The sequence below is a fragment of the Hyaena hyaena genome, unplaced genomic scaffold (assembly GCF_003009895.1).
Source record: "Hyaena hyaena isolate Hyena2069 unplaced genomic scaffold, ASM300989v1 scaffold_1223, whole genome shotgun sequence".
NCBI lineage: Eukaryota > Metazoa > Chordata > Mammalia > Carnivora > Hyaenidae > Hyaena > Hyaena hyaena.
Genome location: NW_024081860.1, coordinates 282999 through 306454, shown reverse-complemented (window position 1 = coordinate 306454; position 23456 = coordinate 282999). Strand labels below are relative to the sequence as shown.

At 40.2% G+C, this 23456-nt stretch overlaps 1 protein-coding gene across 2 annotated transcripts in view; it reads left to right on the top strand.

Annotated features, from left to right (window-relative positions):
* Positions 1-883: 883 nt before the first annotated feature.
* FBXO9 (F-box protein 9) overlaps positions 884-23456 on the top strand; it is a 36997-nt gene continuing 14424 nt past the window's right edge. Inside the window, exons 1-7 of one of the 2 annotated variants that reach the window (XM_039222947.1) lie at positions 884-1088; positions 4979-5062; positions 15630-15785; positions 18210-18267; positions 19648-19747; positions 22057-22187; positions 22961-23075. In XM_039222947.1, coding sequence (XP_039078878.1) covers positions 1086-1088; positions 4979-5062; positions 15630-15785; positions 18210-18267; positions 19648-19747; positions 22057-22187; positions 22961-23075 — 647 coding nt within the window. In that variant the 5' untranslated portion in view covers positions 884-1085. The remainder of the gene's footprint in view (positions 1089-4978; positions 5063-15629; positions 15786-18209; positions 18268-19647; positions 19748-22056; positions 22188-22960; positions 23076-23456) is intronic. The other variant, XM_039222948.1, reaches the window with a different exon arrangement.

The following is a 23456-nucleotide window of genomic DNA, read 5'->3' as shown; positions in this document are numbered from 1 at the left end:
TTAAAACAATGTAAAGTGCGGCAAAATAATAAATCTCCAGATAAATGAGTGTCTTGTGAGGAAACAAAGTCAGGTGTTTGGGCTTTAAGAGGTGGGGCTAGTACTGCCGGTAAGTTCCGGCGCTCTACGCGGAACAGCGGACTACAAATCCCAGAGTACATCCCGGGCTCTGTAGAGGCAGGACTCGGTTTTCAGGGCTTTAGGAGGTTCGTCGTCTTTCCCCCTCTTGCATGATGGGATCTGTAGTAAGACATGCCTTGCCGTGGCTTTCTTTCGCCCTGCTTCTACACTAAGCTGATCTTTTCCTGAACTTCCAGGTACGTGCTTTCAAAAAGTTTAGTAAAAGCCTGTGACTGTAGTGAGGTTTCACCGTTTCCCTGCAATCCTGGCACCGGACTCTAACCAGAGGCCCCGAAAAGCGCATAGCGACTTTTATGAGCACCCACTTCGATGCTCCTGAAGTGATGTTTACCTTAGGGTCTCCTAAATTAGAGTTGTAAACATTTTTGAGGTAATGCTTGTTCAAGTTTGCATAAGTGGTCACTGAGACGAATACGTAGGTTGAATTTGGGGTTGGCAAACTGGTGATCTCACTACCAACGTGACCTCACACACACAGTAGGCCCACACCTCCGACCCCCCCACTAGGGAGCGCTCTCGAGGCCGGGCAGCCGTGAGACGCACGCAAGCAGCAGCGACACTGCGCATGCCCGGTGCGTCCCCACAGGTTTCCGCAGTAGAGTGGGCAGCCCCGTCGCGGCGTCCGGGGTTTCCAGCGGCGTCGACGCGCTGGTGCTCGCTCTGTCCTCGGCCTCCGCTGGCAGCGGGCGTCCCTCCGCTCCGCGAGTTCCCGGCCGTCGCTCTAGCGCGCCCGGATCTGGCCCCCTGCCCCGCGAAGATGGCTGCCGTACGCCGGGCCCGCAGTTACTGCCGCTGCCTGGTGCGCTTCTCCGACCGAGAACTCTGCTAAGCCCCGCTGCAGCAGAAGGGCAGGAGTAGACACCCGGACACCCAGCACACCTCCTCGGGGGAGCGGTGCAGAGGGGGCGCGGAGAGCCCCTAGCGCGGCCGGCCGCCCCGCCAGCATGGTAACCCGGGAGGGGGCTCAGAGGGACGCTGCGAGGTGGGAGTGCGGAATGAAGGAGGGGCGAGGCCTGGGAGGAGCCCCGAGAGAGCGGGAAGTGGAGACCGGGGGGACTGGGAGCTGCTCGGCCGCCACCCGCTGTAGGGCCTTTGGCCTGAGAGAGAGTGGAGTGGGTGCCAGCCCTGACCGCTCCCTGGGGTTCCTTCCTGCTTGAACCCCGGCAGCCGGGATCCGGTGTGAGAAAGAGCGGGTTTGCAGGACAGCAGAAAAGAATGCCTCCTGTTGGTTCCCTGTGGATATTGAGCCCGTCTTGCCTCCCTCAAGGGATTTTATCAAAAGCAGTGAGGATAGGTTGGGGTGAGCCGTTGCAGCATCTGTAATTGAGTTGGGGGAACCTTGGCAAATGGAGACACTTGTTGATTGTTATTACCCCCTCGGGAAAGCAGTACCCACGGAGAAGCCGTTCGGGTCCTTTAAGGAGTCCTGGGTTTAGGACGCACCTGCCCCGTGACGCATCAAGTGCCAAGGGGTAGGATGTTGGCAGGCTGTCCTGGCGGTGTCGGGATCACAGAGATTGTCTCACTTCGTAGCGGTGAGGGCCTGAGCAGCGTCAGTGTGGTCCAAATGGAGCGAGTGACTTAAGCTCCAGAAATTGACGACGCAAATTCCATGGGACTGTTGCATGCTGGATGGTGTAGTTTCTGCCCTGCGCTGCCTTTCTTTGGCTTTGAGTACATTTTCCATCTGAGAAACTCTGGCTAAGATGGAATGAATCAAGTGTGCGGTGATCCCAAGCCAATGAGCTGACACTCAGATATTTTATTAAATAAATGGATGGCTGACTTTATTTTATTAACCAGGAGGATAAAAAAGCAGTAATTGATTATGTCCTTAAGCTTTCAGAAGTAGTTCTCTGACCGACCAGGAGTATGCACTTAACCTTTTATATTTCATTAATCTCACGTGTAAAACGGGAGTAAAAAGATGAAGACATAAACTGCTCAAGTGAAGGGTGATGTTTAGGGCAGACTCAATTAGGAAAATTAAAGCGAAAATCTCTGGGTGACAGCTGGGGACCTACTTATTTCAAGTGGTATTTGAGTTGCCGAAATGTAGTAAAACCCCAAATTTCATAGTCCTCATACTGCCAAAATCAAAGTAATAAAGGACTTGAATTCAAGAACAACACAGGAACTCAGAGGAGAAGATGTTTTCTGTATTACAGATTTCCCATTTATTTTCCTCATTTTTGAGATATTCTCCATATGTCCCCACCTGACATTTTTTATCTGTTAATTCAAGCAAATTTTTTAGCACCTATTGGTGCTAGACCCCAGCACAATATTAGATCTCCAGTATAACCAAACCTATAAGGTGATTTATGGTAAACTTTAAAAAAAATTTTTTTTAATGTTTATTTACTTTTTGTGGGAGAGAGAGAGAAACAGAGCATGAGTGGGGTAAGGGCAGAAAGAGAGGGAGACACAATCTGAAGCAGGCTCCAGGCTCTGCACTATCAGCACAGAGCCTGACTCAGGGCTGAAACTCACCAACCGTGAGATCATGACCTGAGCTGAAGTCCGACGCCTAACCGACTGAGCCACCTAGGCGCCCCTATTGTAAACTTTTAATCATAAAATGTCACATATGAAAAAGGACCTCAGAAGTTATCAAATCAAACACCCTGTCTTTACAGATGTGAAAGGTGAAGCCTGGACCTGCTTTACTATGACTTAAGCAGTGTATTTGGCCTTCTGAAGTTACAAATATGACCGATCCTTGTTCCAAATGTACCGACTCTAGCAAAGAGACAAAAATAATATCAATAGAAATGTTAAGTGCTGTGATACAAGCACAAGTGTTGTAGGGAAACAAAGGCAATTCAAAGGATCAGACTTACTGGAATGATCCCTGAACTGAACCTTGAAGGATGAGAAGTAGCCGAGTGAGGAAGAGGTCATGCCAGATGAAGAGAGCAAGCAGCATGTACAAGACCATGGAGCTGGAGAGAGCAGGGGGAGCTCTTGAATGAAGTCACTTCAGTATGACTGCTAGGCCAGAGTTAAAAGGCTGAGTTACTAAGAGGATGTTGTAGGGAGCTTAGGTCCCCTCCCATTAGCTGCACGGAGTGTTTACAATAATAAAGCAGCCTCTAATTTAAGGATAGAAAGACCCTCCTCAATGGGATCTATAAATTCAAAGTCCTGGGGTGCCTGGGTAGCTCAGTCGGTTAAGTGTCTGACTCTAAGTTTGGCTCAGATCATGATCTCACAGTTTCTGGAGTTCGAGCCCTACATTGGACTCTGTGCTGACAGCACAGAGCCTGCTTAGGATCCTTTCTCTCTCCCTCTCTGTCTCTCCCCCACTCACACGGTCTCTGTGTCTCTCAAATTTTAAAAATAAGTAAAAATAAATTTTAAACATTCAAAAAAATTTTCAGAGTCCTTCATTATGTGTTTTCCTGTTAATAGGAAAACACCCAGCTTAAAGAGACCAAAAAATAACTTTGATAATACATTAATGCTTCCGTTTTTCAGTTTCCTGGAAATTACTTAAGAATCTTGGCCTCTTTCATTGATTTCTTCATTAATTTATCCTTTGCAATATGTCTAGCACCTTACCATATACTACCTAGTTCAAGTCTTAAAGTTACCTCTGCTCTGAGTCTGGTTGCCAGAGATAAGATATGAAATGAGGCTTATTTATGTTAATGCTGTAAAGTAGTATAAGTCTGTTTGGTTGCCAAGTTCAAAAATTTATGTTAATATAAGTGTTTTTGTCCTAGAAACAAATTACAGTAAAAATTTATAATTATAAAGCTTACATCTTTGAAACAAGTGAAATCAAGGAGGTGTTATTCTAATTTCTAACCCTCAGGTCATTTCCCCTATTACCACATTGTAGGACTGAACGCAAGAAGTGTTGAGCAAGCCCCATTTGCTATTAAGTCTGTTAGCTAACAGACTGAACTGAGCTAGCATTTCATTTTCACTGGAAAGTAGGATTCAGTTTAATTTAGCAAACGTATATTGAGAATAAAAGGATAAAATGCAAGGAAACTGACCTGAGACCTCTAATAAACCCCAAACCATTGCACAGTAATTCCAGCCCACTTTTATTCCACTGTAAATCAATCCAGTATATATAAATCTGGGTTTATGAGACAAAACAGGCTTCTTTACAGAAACATTTGCTATTATATGTCTTTGATTAATGAACTTTCCCAGGACATTTAAAATAATAGACAAAAGTCATATTCATCAATTAACATGGCAGTGGTGTAAAAGGAAGGGCATCTACATGTGGACTAAAAATGGTCTTTTTAAAAAAAATTTTTTTAAACATTTATTTGTTTTTGAGAGAGAGAGAGAGAGGCAGAGACAGACCAAGAGTGTGAGTGGGCAGAGAGAGAGGGAGACATAGAATCCGAAGCAGGCACCAAGCTCTGAGCTGTTAGCACAGAGCCGGATGCAGGACTCGAATTCACGAGATCATGACTTGAGTTGAAGTCAGATGCTTAACCAACTGAGCCACCCAGGTGCCCCTAAAAATGGGCTTGTAAGTGATGGATGAAATGAAAACTATTTGCTGAACTCTGTGCTACAACTAAATGTTACTTTCTGAAGCAGAGCCATTTTAAACAGAGCCATTTTAAACCACCTACCAAAACCTTTTAACTAATTTTAATAAATTAGTCCATTAAAATTGTTTATTCTGCATTGTTAAGAAAGTATGGAATTTATTCAACTGGAATCATTAAACTTAACTGTGAAGGAGATTAGAGAGAAGCAACTAAATATTTCACTGGGCAATGTAGCTCAAGGAGATGTGGATTACAAAAGGAAACTGATGTTTGCATATTCCTGATGATTATTTTGTATTTTTCCCCCTCAGGCAGAAGCTGAGGAAGATTGTCATTCTGACACTGTCAGAGCAGGAGAAGATGAAAATGAAAGCCCTGCTGAAACAGATCTGCAGGCATGTTTCTTCAAGTGTATATTTAATTCTTATTCCATTACTTTCTATATAAGAACAAAAATTGATCGTATTTATGAAGATATATCGGTTTTTATTTGCATTGAATTTAACTGTACCTTCATACTGGTTTACAGAATATGCAAATTAAAGCTGTGTTACAGATTTTTTTTTAATCATTTGTCACCATATGTTGTTACAGTATTATTGGCTATATTCCCTATGCTGTACTTTTCATCTCTGTATCTCATTTATTTTTTAACGGGAAGTTTGTACTTCTAATTTTTCTTTTTTTAAGATTTTGTTTTTAAGTAATCCCCATACCCAGTGTGGGGCTCGAACGTACAACCCCGAGATCAAGAGTCTCATGCTCTACCAACAAAGCCAGCCAGGCACCCCTGGAAGTTTGGATTAAATCCCCATTTCACCCATTGTCCCATGTCCCCTCTGCCAACCACCAGTTTCTTTCCTGTATTTATGAATCTGTTTCTGTTTTTTGTTTGCTTGTCTTTGTTTTGTTTTTAGAGCCTACATATAAGTGAAACCATATGGTGTTTGTCTTTCTCTGATTTCTTTTAGCAGTATACTCCCTAGGTCCATTCATGTTGTCAAAAATAGCAAGATCTCATTCTTTTTTACTTTTGAGTAATATTCCATTGTGTATGTATGTAGACACACCCCTACCCTACATCTTCTTTATCCATTTATCTATCAATAGACACTTAGATTACTTCCCTTTCTTGGCTATTGCAAATAATGCTGCAGTAAACATAGACATATATATATATCTTATCTATTTTTTGACTTTTTGATTCTACCCATTTTGACAAGGGGAAGGCAGTATCTCATTGTGTTTTTGATTTGCATTTCCCTGATGATCAGTGAGGTCAAACATCTTTTCATGAGTCTCTTGGCTGTTGTCTAAGAAAAATGTCTATTCAGGTCCTCTGACCATTTTTTCATAGGATTATTACTAGTATTGTAGAAATTCTTTATATATTTTGGATTATCATTTGCAAATGTCTTCTCCCATTCAGCAGATTGCCTTTTTGGTTTGTTGATGATTTCCTTTTTTGCACAAAGGTTTTTATTTTGATGTAGTCCAGTAGTTTATTTTTGCTTTTGTTGCCCTTGCCTGAGGAGACATATCCATAAGACCAGTGTCCAAGAGATTACTCTCTATGTTTTCTTCTGGGAGTGTTATGGTTTCAGGTCTTACATTTAGGTCTTTAATCCATGTTTATTTTAGTGTGTGGTGTAGGAAAGTGGTCCACTTTCATTCTTTTGCATGTAGCTGTCCAGTTTTCCTGGTACCATTTATTACAGAGACTGTCTTTTCCCCATTGTGTATTCTTGCCTCCTTTCTTGTAGATAATTGACCATATAAGTGTGGGTTCATTTCTGGGCTCTCTGTTCTATTGATGTGAGTGTCTATTTTTGTCCCAGTACCATACTGTTTTGATTACTGTAACTTTGTAGTATATCTTGAAATTCAGAGTTATGATAACTTCTTTTTCTTTTTACAAATAGTTTATTGTCAAGTTAGTTTCCATATAACACCCAGTGCTCATCCCCATAAGTGCCCTCCTCCATGCCCATCTCCCCCCTCCACCCCGCATCCATCAGTCCTCAGTTTGTTCTCAGCATTCAAGAGTCTCTCATGGTTTGCCTCTCTCCCTCTCCCCCACTATTTACCCCCTTCTTCACCCCCATGGTCCTCCGTTAAGTTCCTCCTAATCCTCCTATACGTGCAAACATATGGTATTTGTCCTTCTCTGCCTGACTTATTTCGCTCAGCAGAACTCCCTCAAGTTCCATCCATGTTGCTACACATGGCCAGATTTCCCAATTGTAAATGGGAATATTTTCTTAATTTCACTTTCTGCTACTTTGTTCTCAGTGTACAGATATGTGGCAGATTTCTGTATAATCATTTTGTGTTCTGAAATTTTACTGAATTCATTTATTCAAAAAAGTTTTTTGTGGAGTCTTTAGGATTTTCTATATATCTCTGGAAATAGTGACAGTTTTACTGCCTTACTAGTCTGGATGCCTTTTATTTCTTGTCTCATTGCTGCCGCTAGTACTTCCAGTACTATGTTGAGTAAAAGTGGTGAGTGGGTGTCCTTGTGCTGTTCCTGATCTTAAAGGAAAATCTTTCAGTTTTTCACCATTGAGTATGATATTAGCTGTGGTTTGTCATATATGACCTTTATTATGTTGAAGTATGTTCCTTCTAAAGCCACTTTGTTGAGTTTTTATCATGAATGGATGTTGAATTTAGTCAAATAGTTTTTCTGCATCTGTTGAGATGATCATAGGGTTTTTATACTTCCTCTTGTTAGGGTAAAGTTTCACATTGATTAATCGGCAAATATTGAACCACCCTTGCATCCCTGGACTAAATTTCACTTGATTGTAGTGAATGAGCCTTTTAATGTATTGCTGAATTCAGTTTGCTAATATTTTGTTAAGGATTTGTACATCTGTGGTCATCAGAGATAGTGTCTTTGTCTGGTTTTGGTATCAGGATAATGCTGGCCTTGTAGAATAAATTTGGAAGTTTTCCTTCTTTTTGTTTTCTGAAATGGTTTGAGAAGACTCAAAGTTAATATTAAGGTATTAACTCTTCTTTAAATGTTTGATAGAACTCACCTGTGAAGCCATCTAATCCTGGACTTTTGTTTGTTGGGAATTTTTTTATTACCACATCAGTTTGGTTAAGATATTTGATCTGTTCAAATTTTCTATTTCTTCTTAATTCAGTTTTGGAGGATTATACGTTTCTAGGAATTTATCCATTTTTTTAGGCTGTCCATTTGTTGGCATATACCTTTTCAAATATTGTCTTGGAATTCTTTGTATTTCTATGGTGTCAGTTATATCTCCTTCATCTCTGAATTTACTTACTTGACTCCTCTTTTTGTCTTGTTGGGCCTGGCTAAATATTTGTCCCTTTCACGCGCACTGTCTCCCCCCCCCTCCAAAGGACCAGCTCTTGGTTTCTTTGATCATTTCTGTTGTTTTTTAAGTCTGTATTTCATTTATGTCTGCTCTTTATTATATCCTCCTTTGTATTAGCTTTGGGCTATGTTGTTCTTCTGGTTCCTTTACGTGTAAGGTTAGATTGTTTATTTGAGATTTTTCTTGTTTCATGAGGTAAGCTTGTATCACTGTGAATTTTCTTCTTAGAACTACTTTCACTGCATCCCAAAGAATTTGGACCATTGTATTTTCCATTTTCATATGTCTTCATGTATTTTTTTATTTCCTCTTTGATTTCTTGGTTGATTTATTGATTATTTAGTAGGGTGTTATTTAGCCCCTTTGTGTGTTTGTAGTTTGCCCAGTGTTTTTCTTTTTTTTTTTTTAAATGTTTTATTTATTTCTAGGAGAGAGAGAGAGACAGCATGAGCAGGGGGAGGGTCAGAGAGAGAGGGAGTCACAGACTCTGAAACAGGCTCCAGGCTCTGAGCTGGCAGTCAGCACAGAGCCCGACGCGGGGCTCGAACCCACGAACCGTGAGATCATGACCTAAGCGAAAGTCGGACGCTTAACCGACTAAGCCACCCAGGCGCCCCCCCCCAGTGTTTTTCTTTTAATGGATTTCTAGTTTCATAGTGTTGTGGTCAGAGAAGGTGTTTGACATGATTTCAAACTTACTATTTTTTTTATTTTAATTCTAATATACAGTAATAGTTTTCAGGTGTGCAGTAGCGATTCAATGCTATACATTACCCAGTGCTCATTACAGCAAGTGCATTCCTTAATCCCCATCACCTGTTTGACCCATCCTCTCACCCACTGCCCCTCTGGTAACCATCTAAAGCTTTTAAAATTGAGACTTGTTTTGTGGCCTAACATGTGATCTGTCTTGGAGAATGTTTCATTTACACTTGAAAATGGGTATTCAGTTGATTTTGGTTGAATGTTCTGTATATATCTGTTACGTCTGTCTGGTCTAGTGTGTTGATTGATTTTTATTGGTTTCCTTATTGATTTTCTGTCTGGATGATTTGTCCATTGATGTAAATGAGATGTTCTTGTCCCCTACTATTGTGTTACTATTCATTTTTTCTTTGTTAATATTTGCTTCATGTATTTAAGTTCTCCTGTATTGGGTGAATAGGAAGGAATCCAAACATAACATTAAAGAAAGCCATCAATCACAAAAGAGAGCAAGGAAAAAGAAAAAGTACAAAAATTCCAAAACAATGAACAAAATGGCAATAAGAATATACCTAACAAGGACTTTAAATGTAAATGTATGAAATGCTCTCATTAAAGACAGGGTGCTGAATGGATAGAAGACCCACCTATTTGCTGCCTTTGAAAGACTCACTTCACAGTCTGGAAGATGGCAGTGGGAGGGCCCTAGCTAGGATCACTTCATCCCACAAATACAACTAGATAACTATCAAATCATCCTAAATATTCCAGAAATTGAGCCAAAGTTTGGCAGAACAAACTCCACAACTAAAAGTAAAGAAGAAGCTACATGAAAGAAAGTAGGAAATGTTAGAGACACAGCTTGGGAGATAAACAGATGGCAGCTGCTGCAGTGGGGAAGGAGCCCCAGTTGTGAAGAAGAGTGAGGCAGACTAACAAACAGGGAAGAGCACTGAGTGGACACCTACTACTTAACTTGCTTATACCAAACCCCAGCATTCCATGCTCCAGAGAAATGGGTTCAAAATCAAATGGCCATTAACTTGTGAAGAAACAGGAATCCTCCTGCACTTTTGGTGGAAATGCAAACTGGTATAGCCAATGTGGAAAACAGTATGGAGGTTCCTCAAAAAATTAGGAATAGAACTATCCTATGATCCAGTAATTGCATTTTAACGAAAGAATACAAAATACTAATTCAGAGGGATGCACCCAGTGCAGAGCCTGATGTGGGACTCAGTCTCACGATCACAAGATCATGACCTGAGCCAAAATCAAGAGCTGGAGGCTTAATTGACTGAGCCACCCACGCGCCCCTGCCTGCTTTCAGCACTTTGAATATAGCCTGCCACTCCCTTCTAGCCTGCAAAGTTTCTGTTGAAAAATCAGCTGATAACCTTATGGGAGTTTCTCTTGTATGTAATTGTTTTCTTTAGATATTTTTAAGATTCTCTGTCGTTACTTTTTGCCATTGTTAATATGTGTCTTTTTGTGGACCTCCTTGGGTTCATCTTTTTGGGGTTCTATGTGTTTCCTGCACCTAGATGGCTGTTTCCCATTCCAGATTTGGGAAGTTTTCAGCTATTATTCTTCAAGTAAGTTTTCTGTTCCTCTCTCTCTCTCTCTCTCTCTCTCTTCTGTCTGGGATCCCAGTAATGCAAATACTGTTAACACTTTATGATGTTGCAAAGATCCCTTAACCTATTCTCATTTTTTATTATTTTTTTCTTTTTTCCTGTTCAACTTGGTTGCTTTCCATTATCCTGTCTTTTACATCATTGACCCATTTTTCTGTGTCCTCTGATCTGCTGTTGATTCCTCTAATGTATTTTGCATTTCAGTTAGAGTTCTTCAGCTCTGATTGGTTCTTTTTTTTTTTAATATTTATTTTTGAGAGACAGAAGGCAAGCAGGGGAGGGGCAGAGAGGGAGGAGGACAGAGGATCTGTAATAGGTTCTGCACTAACCGCAGAGAGTCCAATGTTGGGCTCAAATCCATGAACCAAGAGATCATGTTCTGAGCTGAAGTTGGACGGTTAACCAGCTGAGCCATCCAGGCACCCCTGATTCATTCTTTTTTATATTTTCTATCTCTTGGTTGAAGTTCTCCCTGAGTTCATCCACTCATAAGTCTGTTGAATATCTTTATTTAGTTTCTAAGTATTTATATTAGAAAAAGAGACAGACAGTGCATGAATGGGGGAGGGGCAGAGAGAGAGAGAGAGTCCAAATCTGAACCAAGCTCTAGGCTCCACTGTCAGCACAGAGTCTGACTCCAGGCTTGAACTCACAAACCATGAGATCATGACCTGAGTTGAAGTCTGACACTTAATTGACTGAGCCACCCTGTGCCCCTGTTGAGTATCTTTATGACCATTACTTTGAACTCTTTCCTAGGCATATTGCTTATCCTGGTTTCATTTAGCTCTCTTTTTGGTGATTTTTGTCTTGTTCTTTCATTTGGAACATTTTTCCTGTCTCCTCATTTTGCCTCTGTGTTTCTCTGTATTAGGTCGGCTACGTGTCCTACTCTTGAAATTAGTGGCCTTGGGCACCTAAGTGGCTCAGTTGGTTGAGCGTCAGACTTTGACTGAGGTCATGATCTCACAACTCGTGGGTTCAAACCCTGTGTCGGGCTCTGCTTTGACCGCTCAGAGGCTGCTTCTGACTCTCTTGTCTCTCTGCCCCTCCCCTGCTTGTGCGTGAGCTCTCTCTCAAAAATAAATATTAAAAAAACAAAAAGTAGTAGCCTTATGTGGAAGAGGTCCTGAGATGCCCTTGTAGCTCAATCCCCTGGTCACCAGAACCAGGCAGTCCATGAGTGTCCTCTGTGGGCTGTGTGTGCCCTCCTGTTGTGGCTGAGCTGTGATTGATAAGGGCATGCTGGTAGTTTGGACTGTTCCTGGTCCAGCTGGTTTCAGTAATCTGCTGCTGCAGCTTGCTGCACGTACACTGGGCAGGTTTTGCTTTTGGTGCTGTTAGATGCTCAGCTGTAGCTGCCATAAACTTTATGGTTGGTGTAGTCAGTCGTCACATTGGCTGTCTGCAGTTAACCAATGGCTGCAGGCACACCAAAGGGCAGGGCTTCTCCCTGCACAGCCAGCTAAGAGGCTGGCTGCAGGAACTGATGTGTCGTTGTATGGGGTTATCCCCCTACATCCCCACAATAGGAGTCACTTTGGAGGGGTGCTGGTCCTGCCCAGGGCTGCCTGCTGGCTTAGCAGGGAAGGTGCTGTTTTGGATGGGCGCCTACAAGGTGGAAAGTCTATAGGGAAATGCAGCTGCATGCACAAGTGTTAGAAAGGGAGATGAATAGTGTTAGAATTTGCTCCTGCGTGCCTCAGGCTATCCAGGCTGGGGGAGGGAAGAAAAATGGCACCCGGAATGCCTGGGTGGCTCAGTTGGTTAAGTGTCTGACTTTGGCTCAGGTCGTGATCTCACAGCTTGTGAGTTTGAACCCTGCATCGGGCTCTGTGCTGACAGCTCGGAGCCTGGAGCCTCCTTCCAATTCTGTGTCTCCCTGTCTCTCCTCTCTCTCTGCCCTTCTCCCACTTGCTATCTCTCTCTCAAAAATAAATAAAACATGAAAAAAATTTTTGAAAAATGGCACCCACTATTGCTTCTCTGCCTTTTGGCTAAGGTCAAGTGTAAAAATGGCACCCAGTAGCACTTTTGTTCCAGAACTTTCCTGCAGGTACCTGCCCTTTTGGCCATGTCCTAGAAGTAATTAATAAATACCTTCGTGTAGGGGCACCTGGGTGGCTTAGTCGGTTAAGCGTCCGACTTTCGCTTAGGTCATGATCTCACGGTTCGTGGGTTCAAGCCCCGCGTCGGGCTCTGTGCTGACTGCCAGCTCAGAGCCTGGAGCCTGTTTCAGAGTCTGTGTCTCCCTCTCTCTCTGACCCTCCCCTGCTCACGCTGTCTCTCTCTCTCTCCTAGAAATAAATAAAAAATATTTAATAAATAAATAAATAAATACCTTCGTGTATACCCCATGCGCTTTCAATGTGCTGCTTCTGTGCTGTTTGTCAGTGGGGTTTTTAGTGTGCTGGCCCTTTAAGGGTGGAGACTCCTCTAGTACCTCTCTAGTTCTCCTGGAGTTAGGCCTCAGGAATTTTAAAGCCAGATGTTATGAGGACTTACTTTCCCAGGGCTGGGAGTGCCTCCTGTGGGGTGATCCCCTTGCTCCTCTGTGCTTGTGATATCCCTCCCGTTAGAGGTTAATTACCCTGGGGATGTGGTTTCCAACTGTGTCTCTGTTCTTCCTACCCTTTTCAATGTGGCTGTCTCTCTACAACTAGCTATGGAAGATCTGCGTCTTCAGGTCATTGTCAGAATTAATTGTAGTAGATATACTTCTCTCGTTATGTCCATTGGAGGAGCGGAGCTCGGGATCCTCCCTCTCACCATCCTCCACAAACAGCAGAGCCAGTTTATCCATCCCTCAGTACTGCTTCTAGGTACTTTGGATGATACCCCCACTTGTCATGGGCTTCTTTCCTACAAGTACACTATCTTCATGGAACTCTTGTTGGTAATTTATGGTAAATTATGGACCCTGGCCAAGATTCACTTGGCCTCTCAGTTTATTAACAGAAACCCAAAAGAGGAAAACTTGTTCAAATGTTAACACCTTTTCAAAGATCTTAATGCAGCATTTTATAATATTTTGCATTGAACAAAATGTATAATATAAATACATAATGCATTTTTTCCTTCTTGAAAATTCTGAGTGCTCACATTGAAAATGACAGTCTTGCTGTTATGTAGTTTGATTTATGAGTTTAAAATGTTCAAGACAAGGTATAACTTAGAGCACCTGGGTGGCTCAGTTAAGTGTCTGATTCTTGATCTCAGCTCAGGTTTTGATCTCAAGGTTGTGAGTTCAAGCGCTGCGTTGGGGTCCATGTCCTACTTAAAAATACAAACAGAACAAAATAAAAGGCATAACTCAACCTGTTACCTTAAAAAGATTGACAGATTTGACCACCTAAAAGTTAAAACCTGTATGTAGAAGAGACATCATAAATCAAGAGAAATGATCAGCTAGAAAAACTGTTTACCACATATAGGCAGATGATTGATACCCACTCTCAGTATATGGAATATCGTTATAAATTAGTAAGAGGGACACAAGATAGATCTGAATGGACAGCTAATGGAAAAATAATATAAATGGTTATCAAATACTTGAGATTATTGATCTCACTGTTTTTAAAATACAAATTGGATCTACACTGTTTTTTTTCTTAAAATAATCAGATTGGTGAACAATGCCCATTGTTCAGTCTTGGAGAACACTTAACCAGTGCACATGATGTATAAACTGCTACAGATTTGGGGGGGCAGACTAGCAAGATGGAACAAAATGAAAAACACTCCAGAAAATTAATCTTAAGGAAATAATGAGGAATCTGAGTAAATACACATGTACAGAATGTGTACAAAATGTTTTTTATACAAAATGTATTTTATAGCAGTCACATGAAGAAAAGGAATACAGCCCTAAATATCCATCACTTGTGTTAAGTAAAGGTGAGTTCATACAGTGAAATACAGTCACTTGATGGGGGTAAATCCTGTGCATTGAAATAGAAAAATGCTCATTATAATTAGATAAATGTATCTTACTGAATTTATAACCTTTGTAATACCTTATTTGAAATGTACCCTCTAACAGATGTTCAGTGCTACTACAGATGTGTTTTGTGTTAGAGCTAGGAGGGTGGGAACCAAACCACTGTACAGAATGGCAAGAAAAATTCTTTTTAAAACATGTATTTTTTTATATGCCTCTTCAACAAAAATCTAGGAATAATATACACAGTCCTATTGATAATGGCCTTCTTTGGGAGGAGGAACATTTCCCTTTGGGTTCCCAGAGAGCAGACTTTAAGGTGGAGAATACAATGAGGGAGGGAGGTTTGCTAGGGAGTGCTTTTAGGATCAACACCTACCAAAGGGAGAGAGGGAGGAAAGAATTGGCCTTAGCCAGTTCTGCAGGAGTTCTCAGTGTGGAGGACCAGAGCCTTTCAGCAGCCGCTGATAGTTATTGGGTGGGGATTGCCTAGGAAGGGGCGTGATCTTGCTGAGGCAGTACCTGAAAGGGCCGACAGTTGGGGACTGTTTCTGTATTGGTCCCAGCAGTTGGGGTTATCGGTGCCTTGATTCCTGAAGGGATCTGGACTGAGCACAGCACAGTCCACCACACATGGGAACTTCACTCTTTTTTTTTTTTATTTTTATTTCTGAGAGAGAGAGAGAGAGAGCATGAGCAAGGGAGGGTCAGAGAGAGAGGGACATACAGAATTTGAAACAGGCTCCAGGCTCTGAGCCAGCTGTCAGCACAGAGCCCGTTGCGGGTTCGAACCCACCGACTGCGAGATCATGACCTGAGCCAGTCAGATCCTTAACCAACTGAGCCACCCAGGCCCCCCAACTTTACTCTTTGCTGTATGTAAAAATTGCCATTACATAGATAAGAGAAAATGGTTTCTCTTTAAAAAAATGGCTATTAAAAGGAAGGTTTGGGGCACAACTATAGAATTTTTAACAGCACTTCTTCTAGTAGATGATGTATTCCAGGTAAGCAAATGTTTGAAAGCTTATAAGTTAAGCCCTTGGTGATGGTCTCTATTTTCAGCTCAAAACAGAATTTGGTTTTCCAACACCATTAGATTTTTCCTACATAGACAAACTTAGGCGACTCTTCCTAATTTCTTTAAAGATTTAAGCAGAACATTATTTTAGAAGATAATGTGTTGAATGGATATTAGTAATTTAAAAGACCCTGCTTTCTAGTCTTTTATTACTTATATGGAAATTGATGTTGGACCTGTTGATGAATTATTCAGAGCTGAGCTGCTCTTCTTGATGAACCCTAAAGTCCTTTTCTTCCTTAGGCACAACTCCAGATGTTTCGAGCTCAGTGGATGTTTGAACTTGCTCCAGGTGTCGGCTCTAGCAGTTTAGAAACTCGGCCTTGTAGAACAGCGGCAAAAGGCTCTTTACTGAAAGCAGACACCAAAGGAAAGCAAGAACTGGCAAAGGAAGAAAAGTTAAGTATTATGGACATTGTGACAAAGTAACTTTTTTTTCCAGTTGCACATGAGAATTTTCGTGGTCTTGAGTAGTAAGTGATCGTTATAGTTGTGTTCTGGTGAAATAAGCACATAACTTATAAAACAGTTTTTCCTCATGTGTGAAAGTGTACCAGCATGTCTATCCTTCACTTCTGCTTCTACGTACTTTGAATGATACCACCACTCATGGGCTTCTTCCTGGAGGTACTCTTCTTCATGGACCTTCTTGGCAATTTAGATCCCTGAGATCCATTAGTCTCTAAAAGATTGATGCCTCTGAATTTATTAGCAGAAGCACTAAGGAAGAAAAAACTTGTTCAGACATTAATACCTTTGCAAAGGTCTTAATGCAGTATTTTGTTACAATTTGAGTTGAACAAATTTATAATGATTCATTAATTGTTTCCTTACTCTGGAAAATTTTGAAAGTGCTCACACTGAAAAAATTTCTAATGCTGTCTAATTGTTCACCGCTTTTTAGTACTAATGTGAACTAGGCACAGCACACTTACCATTTTTCCTATTCCATAGAGCCATCTTTCCCCCAATTTTTTTTAACAAGCAATGTGTCATTAAATAATTGGAATTACCATGATAATTAAAAACTTCTGTATTCATTTTGTTTTAATTTTTCTTTTGAAATAATTACAAAAACATAGGTATAGGGAAATCCTGTGTACCCTTCACCCTTTCCACTTCCGTAGTAACATCTTACATAGCTACAGCATAGTATCAAAAACTAGGAAATAGACGTAGGTACAATGCACAGAGCTTATTCAGACCTCCCAGATTTATAAGCACTTTCTTGTGTGTATGTATATAAATAGTTCTGTGCAGTTTTATTACATGTGTAGCTTCCTGTAACCACCACCATGGTCAAGATAAAAAACTGTTGGCTCTGTGGGGCGCCTGGGTGGCTTAGTCAGTTAAGCGTCCGACTTCGCTTAGGTCATGATCTCGCGGTTCGTGGGTTCAAGCCCTGCGTCGGGCTCTGTGCTGACTGCCAGCTCAGAGCCTGGAGCCTGTTTCAGTCTNCGCTTAGGTCATGATCTCGCGGTTCGTGGGTTCAAGCCCTGCGTCGGGCTCTGTGCTGACTGCCAGCTCAGAGCCTGGAGCCTGTTTCAGTCTGTGCCTCCCTCTCTCTCTGCCTCTCTCCTGCTCACGCTGTCTCTCTCTCTCTCTCTCTCTCTCCTAGAAATAAAACATTAAAAAAAAAACAAAAACAAAAACAAAAAAAACTTTGTTGGCACCGCAGAGCTCTCTTTTAACACCTTTATAGTTCTACCCTCCCGTCCCCCACCCCCTGACCATTCGGAACCCCTGGCAATCACTCCTCTCCATTTCTATCATTTTGATACTCAAAAAATATTATATAAGTGGAATCATCTAGTATAACCTTCTAAGATGGACTTATTTCGCCCAGCATAATTCCCCTGAGATCTATCCAATTTTGTGTGTAACAGTAGTTCCCTTCTTTTGCTCCGTAGTATTGCATGGTATGGGCATACCCCAGTTTGTTTTTTTATCGGTTGAAGGACATTTGGGTTGTTTATAGTTTTGGGCTGTTAACAGAGCAGCTATGAATATTCATATTCAGGTTTCTGCATGAATGTACGTTTTCATTTCTCTGGCCTAACAGTGCAATTGCTGGGTTGTATGGTAAGTGCCTGTTTGGTTAAAAGAAACTGCCCAGTTGTTTTCCAGGGTGTATGCTCCATTTTATGTTCCCTCCAGCAATGTACAAGTGGCCCAGTGTCTCCACATCCTTGTCGGCCCTTGGTGTTGTCATTACTTTTTAGTTCTACCTATGCTGATAGATGTGTAGGGATACCTCACTGTGATCTTAATTTGTATTTCCCTGATGGCTAATGATGTTGAATACCTTTTCATATGCTGTTTGCCACATTTATATCCTCTCTGTACAATATGTTGTCTTTTCTAATTGGATTGCTTATGTTTTGACTGTTGAGTTCTGAGAGTTCTTTATGCATTCTAAATATAGTCCTTTTTTAATAAGTGGCTTTTAAATACTTTCTCTCAGCTTGTAGCTTGTATTTTCATTCTCAGGGTATGTCACAAAGCAAAAGTCTTTAATTTTGATGAGATCAGCCTTTCCTTTCATGGATTGTGCTTTGAGAATTGAGTATAAGATAACTCTCTGCCCAGCTATAAGTCTCCAAGATTTTTTTTTCATAAAAGTTAAAAGTTTTGTATTTTACATTTAAGTCTACAATGAATTCATTTTTGAGTTCTTATGTAAGATGTGAGGTTTAAGTCACAATTTAGTACTTTGTGGATGTCCAATTGTTCTGGCACTGTTTCTTGGAAAGACTGCACTTCTGCCATACATACTCATTTTTAATACAGACTTTCAAAAATTGCATTTCACTGTTTTTATAGGCTCGAGAACTCTTCCTTAAGGCAGTAGAAGAAGAACAGAACGGAGCTCTCTATGAAGGTAAAACTCAGGGCCCAGGATCATGTGGTCATGACATTTCTGAATAACAGCTCTTATTGACCAGTTCCTTTTTTATCTAGAATATATTTGGCATATAAACATCAATCTCCTTATATTTGAAATTATTTTTTAACAAATCAAAACTAAAAATTGTATTTCTGTGTAACTTGTTTCCAGAAAGTATTACTGTGAAACATCATCATATTGGTCTATATTTAGGTTTTAGTCTTTATTAATTCTTCATTATTAAAGTCTTAAAATAATTGTTTCTCATTTAAAAACAAGGTATTTCATGGGTGAAAAGGACTTCAGAGGAGGGGAATATAAAGGATAGTTTCAGGAACATACACATATCTGCTAATTTACATTTACACAAAAGAATACCTTTCAGCTTTTATTGTCTCTTTTATTAACGCATTAGAATTGCATAAATAAACAAAGTGATGCATTTTACCATATTAGGCGTGTAAGGCTCCCATTTTGTGATAGTAAAGCTGATAATTGGCGTGTGGGAAAAATGGTTGTGCTTGAATCATTTGAAAATGCCCCAAAAATAGCATTCTCAGGATTACTGCATCTTATTTGCACATTTCTTCTAGCGATATTTTTACTGAGATAGTAAAAGAGCCAAAATGGTGAAAGCCCTCTACAGGCTTCATTAGTTTGTGAGAGTCCCATATCCACTTAGTGTATAGTAATTCACCCAGAATGATAGAACACAGCAGAATACATTGAATTGAATAGACTCCATCTAAGGGGAAAAGAGCTGGTTGGCTTTTGCAGTCTCAAGTTCTGTTGGTGTAGCTTTGTGGGAGAGATTACTAAATATTATAGCTCTAAACTGCCTGGCTGGAAACTTCATAAGAAAATAGGTTTTAAAGGTTATTTAGCTAAATAAAAGGCAGCTGGATTAAAGGAAGTTGGATTTGAAGGTTCAATTCAAAAATCCCTCTTTATTCTACCTAGTAGGAAGCATTTGATTATCCTCAACTCTGCATCTTAGAAAAGGTTGCTTAAAAGTGTTTTTCTTGGGGCTACAGCAGTTGCTTTTTAGAAGCTCGAGGGAAGACAGCCACTTAAGATCACTTCTAACAATACATAAGAGGCTAAGGGGAAAAGGTGGGAAGGGCTAAAAGCAAAGAGTGAAATACAGTGTCCTTAAGCGTCTGTAATGTGTTAGTTTTAGAAAAGGAAAGGTTATTTCTGAGTAGTGAGGTTTGGAAATAAGTTTGTTCACTGAACTGCTATTGCATACAGAAAAAAGGAATTTATTTGGCTGTTTGTAAAGAAAGTTACCCAATTAAACCACAGTTACAGGTAATCAAAGGAAATGACAAAAATGTGCGGTCATAGCTAATTTAGCTTTATTTCTTCTTTTAGCCATCAAGTTTTATCGTAGGGCTATGCAACTTGTACCTGATATAGAGTTCAAGATTACTTATACCCGGTCTCCAGATGGTGATGGCGTTGGAAACAGCTAGTGCGTATATAATTCGATAGACAGTAATACATAGAGTTTGTTAAAGTTAAGCGTCTTTGCCCTGTTGACTCTTAACATGATAAGAAGGTGGTGGTAATTCTGTTAAATTATGTTGTCTTTAGTATAAAGACTGGTTCATACAGTTGTAGAAGTTTTTTTTAGCTAGGGAAATATTAAAATTAAAATATAGAAATGCACATTTTAAACAGATATAACAAAGAGAAGGTAATGAGTTTTTTTTTTAATACAAGCAGTGATTATTGAAAGTAAATTAAAAGACACATTTCAACTTTCTGAAACCTCTTTTAAAAAGCCAAACCTATTAAAAGGTAATTAGGCCAAAGTTGACAAAATGTTAATAATGGTTGAAATTGGGTGATGGGTACATGGGCTTTCATCAAACTAGTCTTTCTCCTTTTTATATGCTTGAAGCTACACATTTTTTTAAAAAAGGTTTTTCATTTTATTAAGAAAACGCTGAATTATAACAGGACTTTATTATTCTTTCAAGGTGTCTAGGAGGACATTAAGACTACAAATTAACATTTGTTTAAAAGCACAGGTACAGGAAAGAAACTGTTTCTTTGGACAGATGTCACTTGCAGGAAAGTCATAAACTAGCATTGATAGTTTTATGAACATAAAGAGATGAAAAGAATATATTTTTAAAGCAGTACTTTTGAAGCTATTTGCAAGCGGTTCTATAAAATTGTTTTTGACTTAATCCATCTCTAAAAGCTTAATTTGCTGAAATGAGAAGGGGGACAGTCTGAACCCACAAGAGAATGTCAGGTTTAAGATGAGCAATACATAGGAAAATAGTGTTTGGGTTATGATTATTATTATGATATTCTGTCATGAAATAAGTTCCCCTTATGGATATCATACTTATTGACTCTGTTTTTTTAACTGCTTATAGTATTAACACACAAGCTTTGGATATTAAAAACATCCAAATGAAGTTGGTCTTAATTGTGTGTTTGAACTTTGAGGCCAATAGTATTGTTCACAAAGTGAGATTTAACCGTACAAGGTAGTTTATATTCAAAAAGAATCCTTTGGATTTTTTTAAACCTTCTTTAAACTCAGGTGGTCATTTAGACCCAGCTGTTAGCCAGTTTTATGAATAGATGCAGGTGCTGTTAAGAAAGGTTGCCTTAAAACATGAAAGCATTTCTTTTTTCTCCCATCCTTTTCTGCATGCCCATATGCAGTGAAGTTTCTTTAAAGATAGTTTTCTTTTTCTTTTTCTTTTTCTTTTTCTTTTTTCTTTCTTATCAGATCTAGTAATCCCTGAAAGTCTCTTTCCAGGCTTTGTTTTGGTTTCTTGCCTTCCCTGAAATGTCAGTAGAGCAGCCCTTGAGTCCGTCTAGCGTCAGCCGTCAGCCGCAGGTGCCTTTGTTGTGTTATAATAAACCCTTCCTGGTCTTCTGACTTCACCTTCCTCTAGGCCTTTTTTTTAAGTCTGATCACTTTTAAGGTTCATTTCAGCAAAAATGGAAAGCTAGAGGTTTTTTTGTTTGTTTTTAGAACTCTAAAATGCACATTTTTTTATATTGGTAGATGATTTGTGGACCCTGCTAAGATTTTTTAAATTACATATTTTCCTCTCTTAAGGTAGGGTGATAAGGCACATCTGTTAGAAAACCCTCGGTAAGTAAGTACCACAGATGACATCTGTATATTTGATTTTTACCCAGTTAGAATGGATTATAGTCATATTAGTGTGGATATATTTACACAAGTTTTTTTAATCATTTGAAATGATCTTTTTCACTAATTCAAGAAATCTCTACAATAAAATGGACTAATTAAATGTCAGTAATTGTATCCAAAATTCTAGTTCTTTTTTTTTTTTTTAAGCTTATTTATTTATTTTGAGAGATCGAGATAGTGCGAGTTGGGGAGGGACAGAGAGATAGAGAGGGAGACAGAGAATCCCAGGCAGGCTTTGCACTGTCAGCAAGGAGCCTGATGTGGGGCTCAAACTCGCAAAACTGTGAGATCATGACCTGAGCCGAAACCGAGTCAGATGCTTAACTGACTTAGCCACCCTCGCGCAACACCCCCCTCCAAATTCTAGTTCTTCTTGGGTGAGAATGAAAATTACTGAAACTTTTTTCTTCAAAAGACTTGGTATGGTACTCCTTTGCAAGGCAGAATAAACTTAAATCAAAAAAGTAGTTAAGATAGCTTGCTTTTAGAAGAGTTTTTCTGAAGCAGATTTTAAAAGTACTATGAAAAATCAGTTTCTGAGCTCTGTGTTCTGGCCTGAGGCACTTAGTTTATTCACCTCCCTCCGTTTTCAGCATGGAAGATAATGATGACGACAGCAAGATGGCAGACCTCTTGTCCTGCTTCCAGCAGCAGCTCATGTTTCAGGAGTCTGTGCTCAAACTGTGCCAGCCTGAGCTGGAGAGCAATCAGACTCACATATCAGGTATGAGTTCACGGTTGTTAGAACTCGGCGAGACACACTTTCACGGGAGATTGAAGGTTTCCAAACTTACAAGGTCAGATAACTTGCCAGGTAATTGCTTTAGGTCAGGGTATGTTGGGAGAGCTAGTTACGATTACTGTTTGCATGTACTAATAAGCTCTGCAAAATCTGAAGAAGAAAGCAGTTTCTAGTGCAGTTCAAGGAGGCACTCCTCAATTCAGTGAAGATCTAAGAGGGTGTTGAAGCAGCCCAAGAAAATGAGGAATACTGGTGTCACCAGGCATATTAGCCTGAGATATGCGCATGTTCAAAAATGAATGTTTTTCTTTTCATACATTAAAAGTTAGTTGTGGGATTTTCCAGAGGAGGACACTTGAAAACATTCAAGGAGATGAAAATAAGTTTTTAGTGTTAGCAAATGGAATATGGATTTTACACACACACACACACACACACACACACACACACACACATCTCAGACTATTTTTCTAACACATTTATCGTAATATATTTTGGTGGTAAAATCATCCTTTGACGTAAAAGGTGCTTGATAAAAGTGGCTTCTGATCTGCCCTGTACTGAAAAAAAACAAAGATTTGTGTCTTGATGTTAGAAACAATTATTACTTTTAGATAAATACACATGTGCACAGCTCTCAGCAATACTCAGAGTGTGAGTCACAAGTGTGTGGGAGTACAGGAAGCTACCTGCACCGAGAATGAGATGGTAAAATAACCCAGGAGAATTGCTGATCGGATGGTTTTCTTTTGCAGTGCTGCCAATGGAGGTCCTGATGTACATCTTCCGATGGGTGGTGTCTAGTGACTTGGACCTCAGATCATTAGAGCAGTTGTCGCAGGTGTGCAGAGGATTCTATATCTGTGCCAGGTACTTCACCTGTTTTAAAACAACTCGGGTGGTGGTGAAAAAAAAATTGTGGTCTTTGCCAGTTTTGATAAAAGACTTGATAGATATTCTGGGTGAAAACTTAGAATGAACAGTTTTGCCTAAGTTGTATTCATGTGATTTTCTCAAACCACTTAGCATTTAAAGGTAGAAGGCACTAGGTTTCCAGGGTATAGAATATTACATAGAACAGATGTCGTCCCACACATCACTTCCACAGGGCAGTTTCCATGCTAACCTCACTGATTTGGGGAAAAAAACTGTGCTAGAAAAATAAACTCAAGTCATTTTCACAATAATGTAAGCCCATTAAGTAGTAATGATTTAGGGGCGCCTGGGTGGCTCAGTTGGTTGAGCATCTGA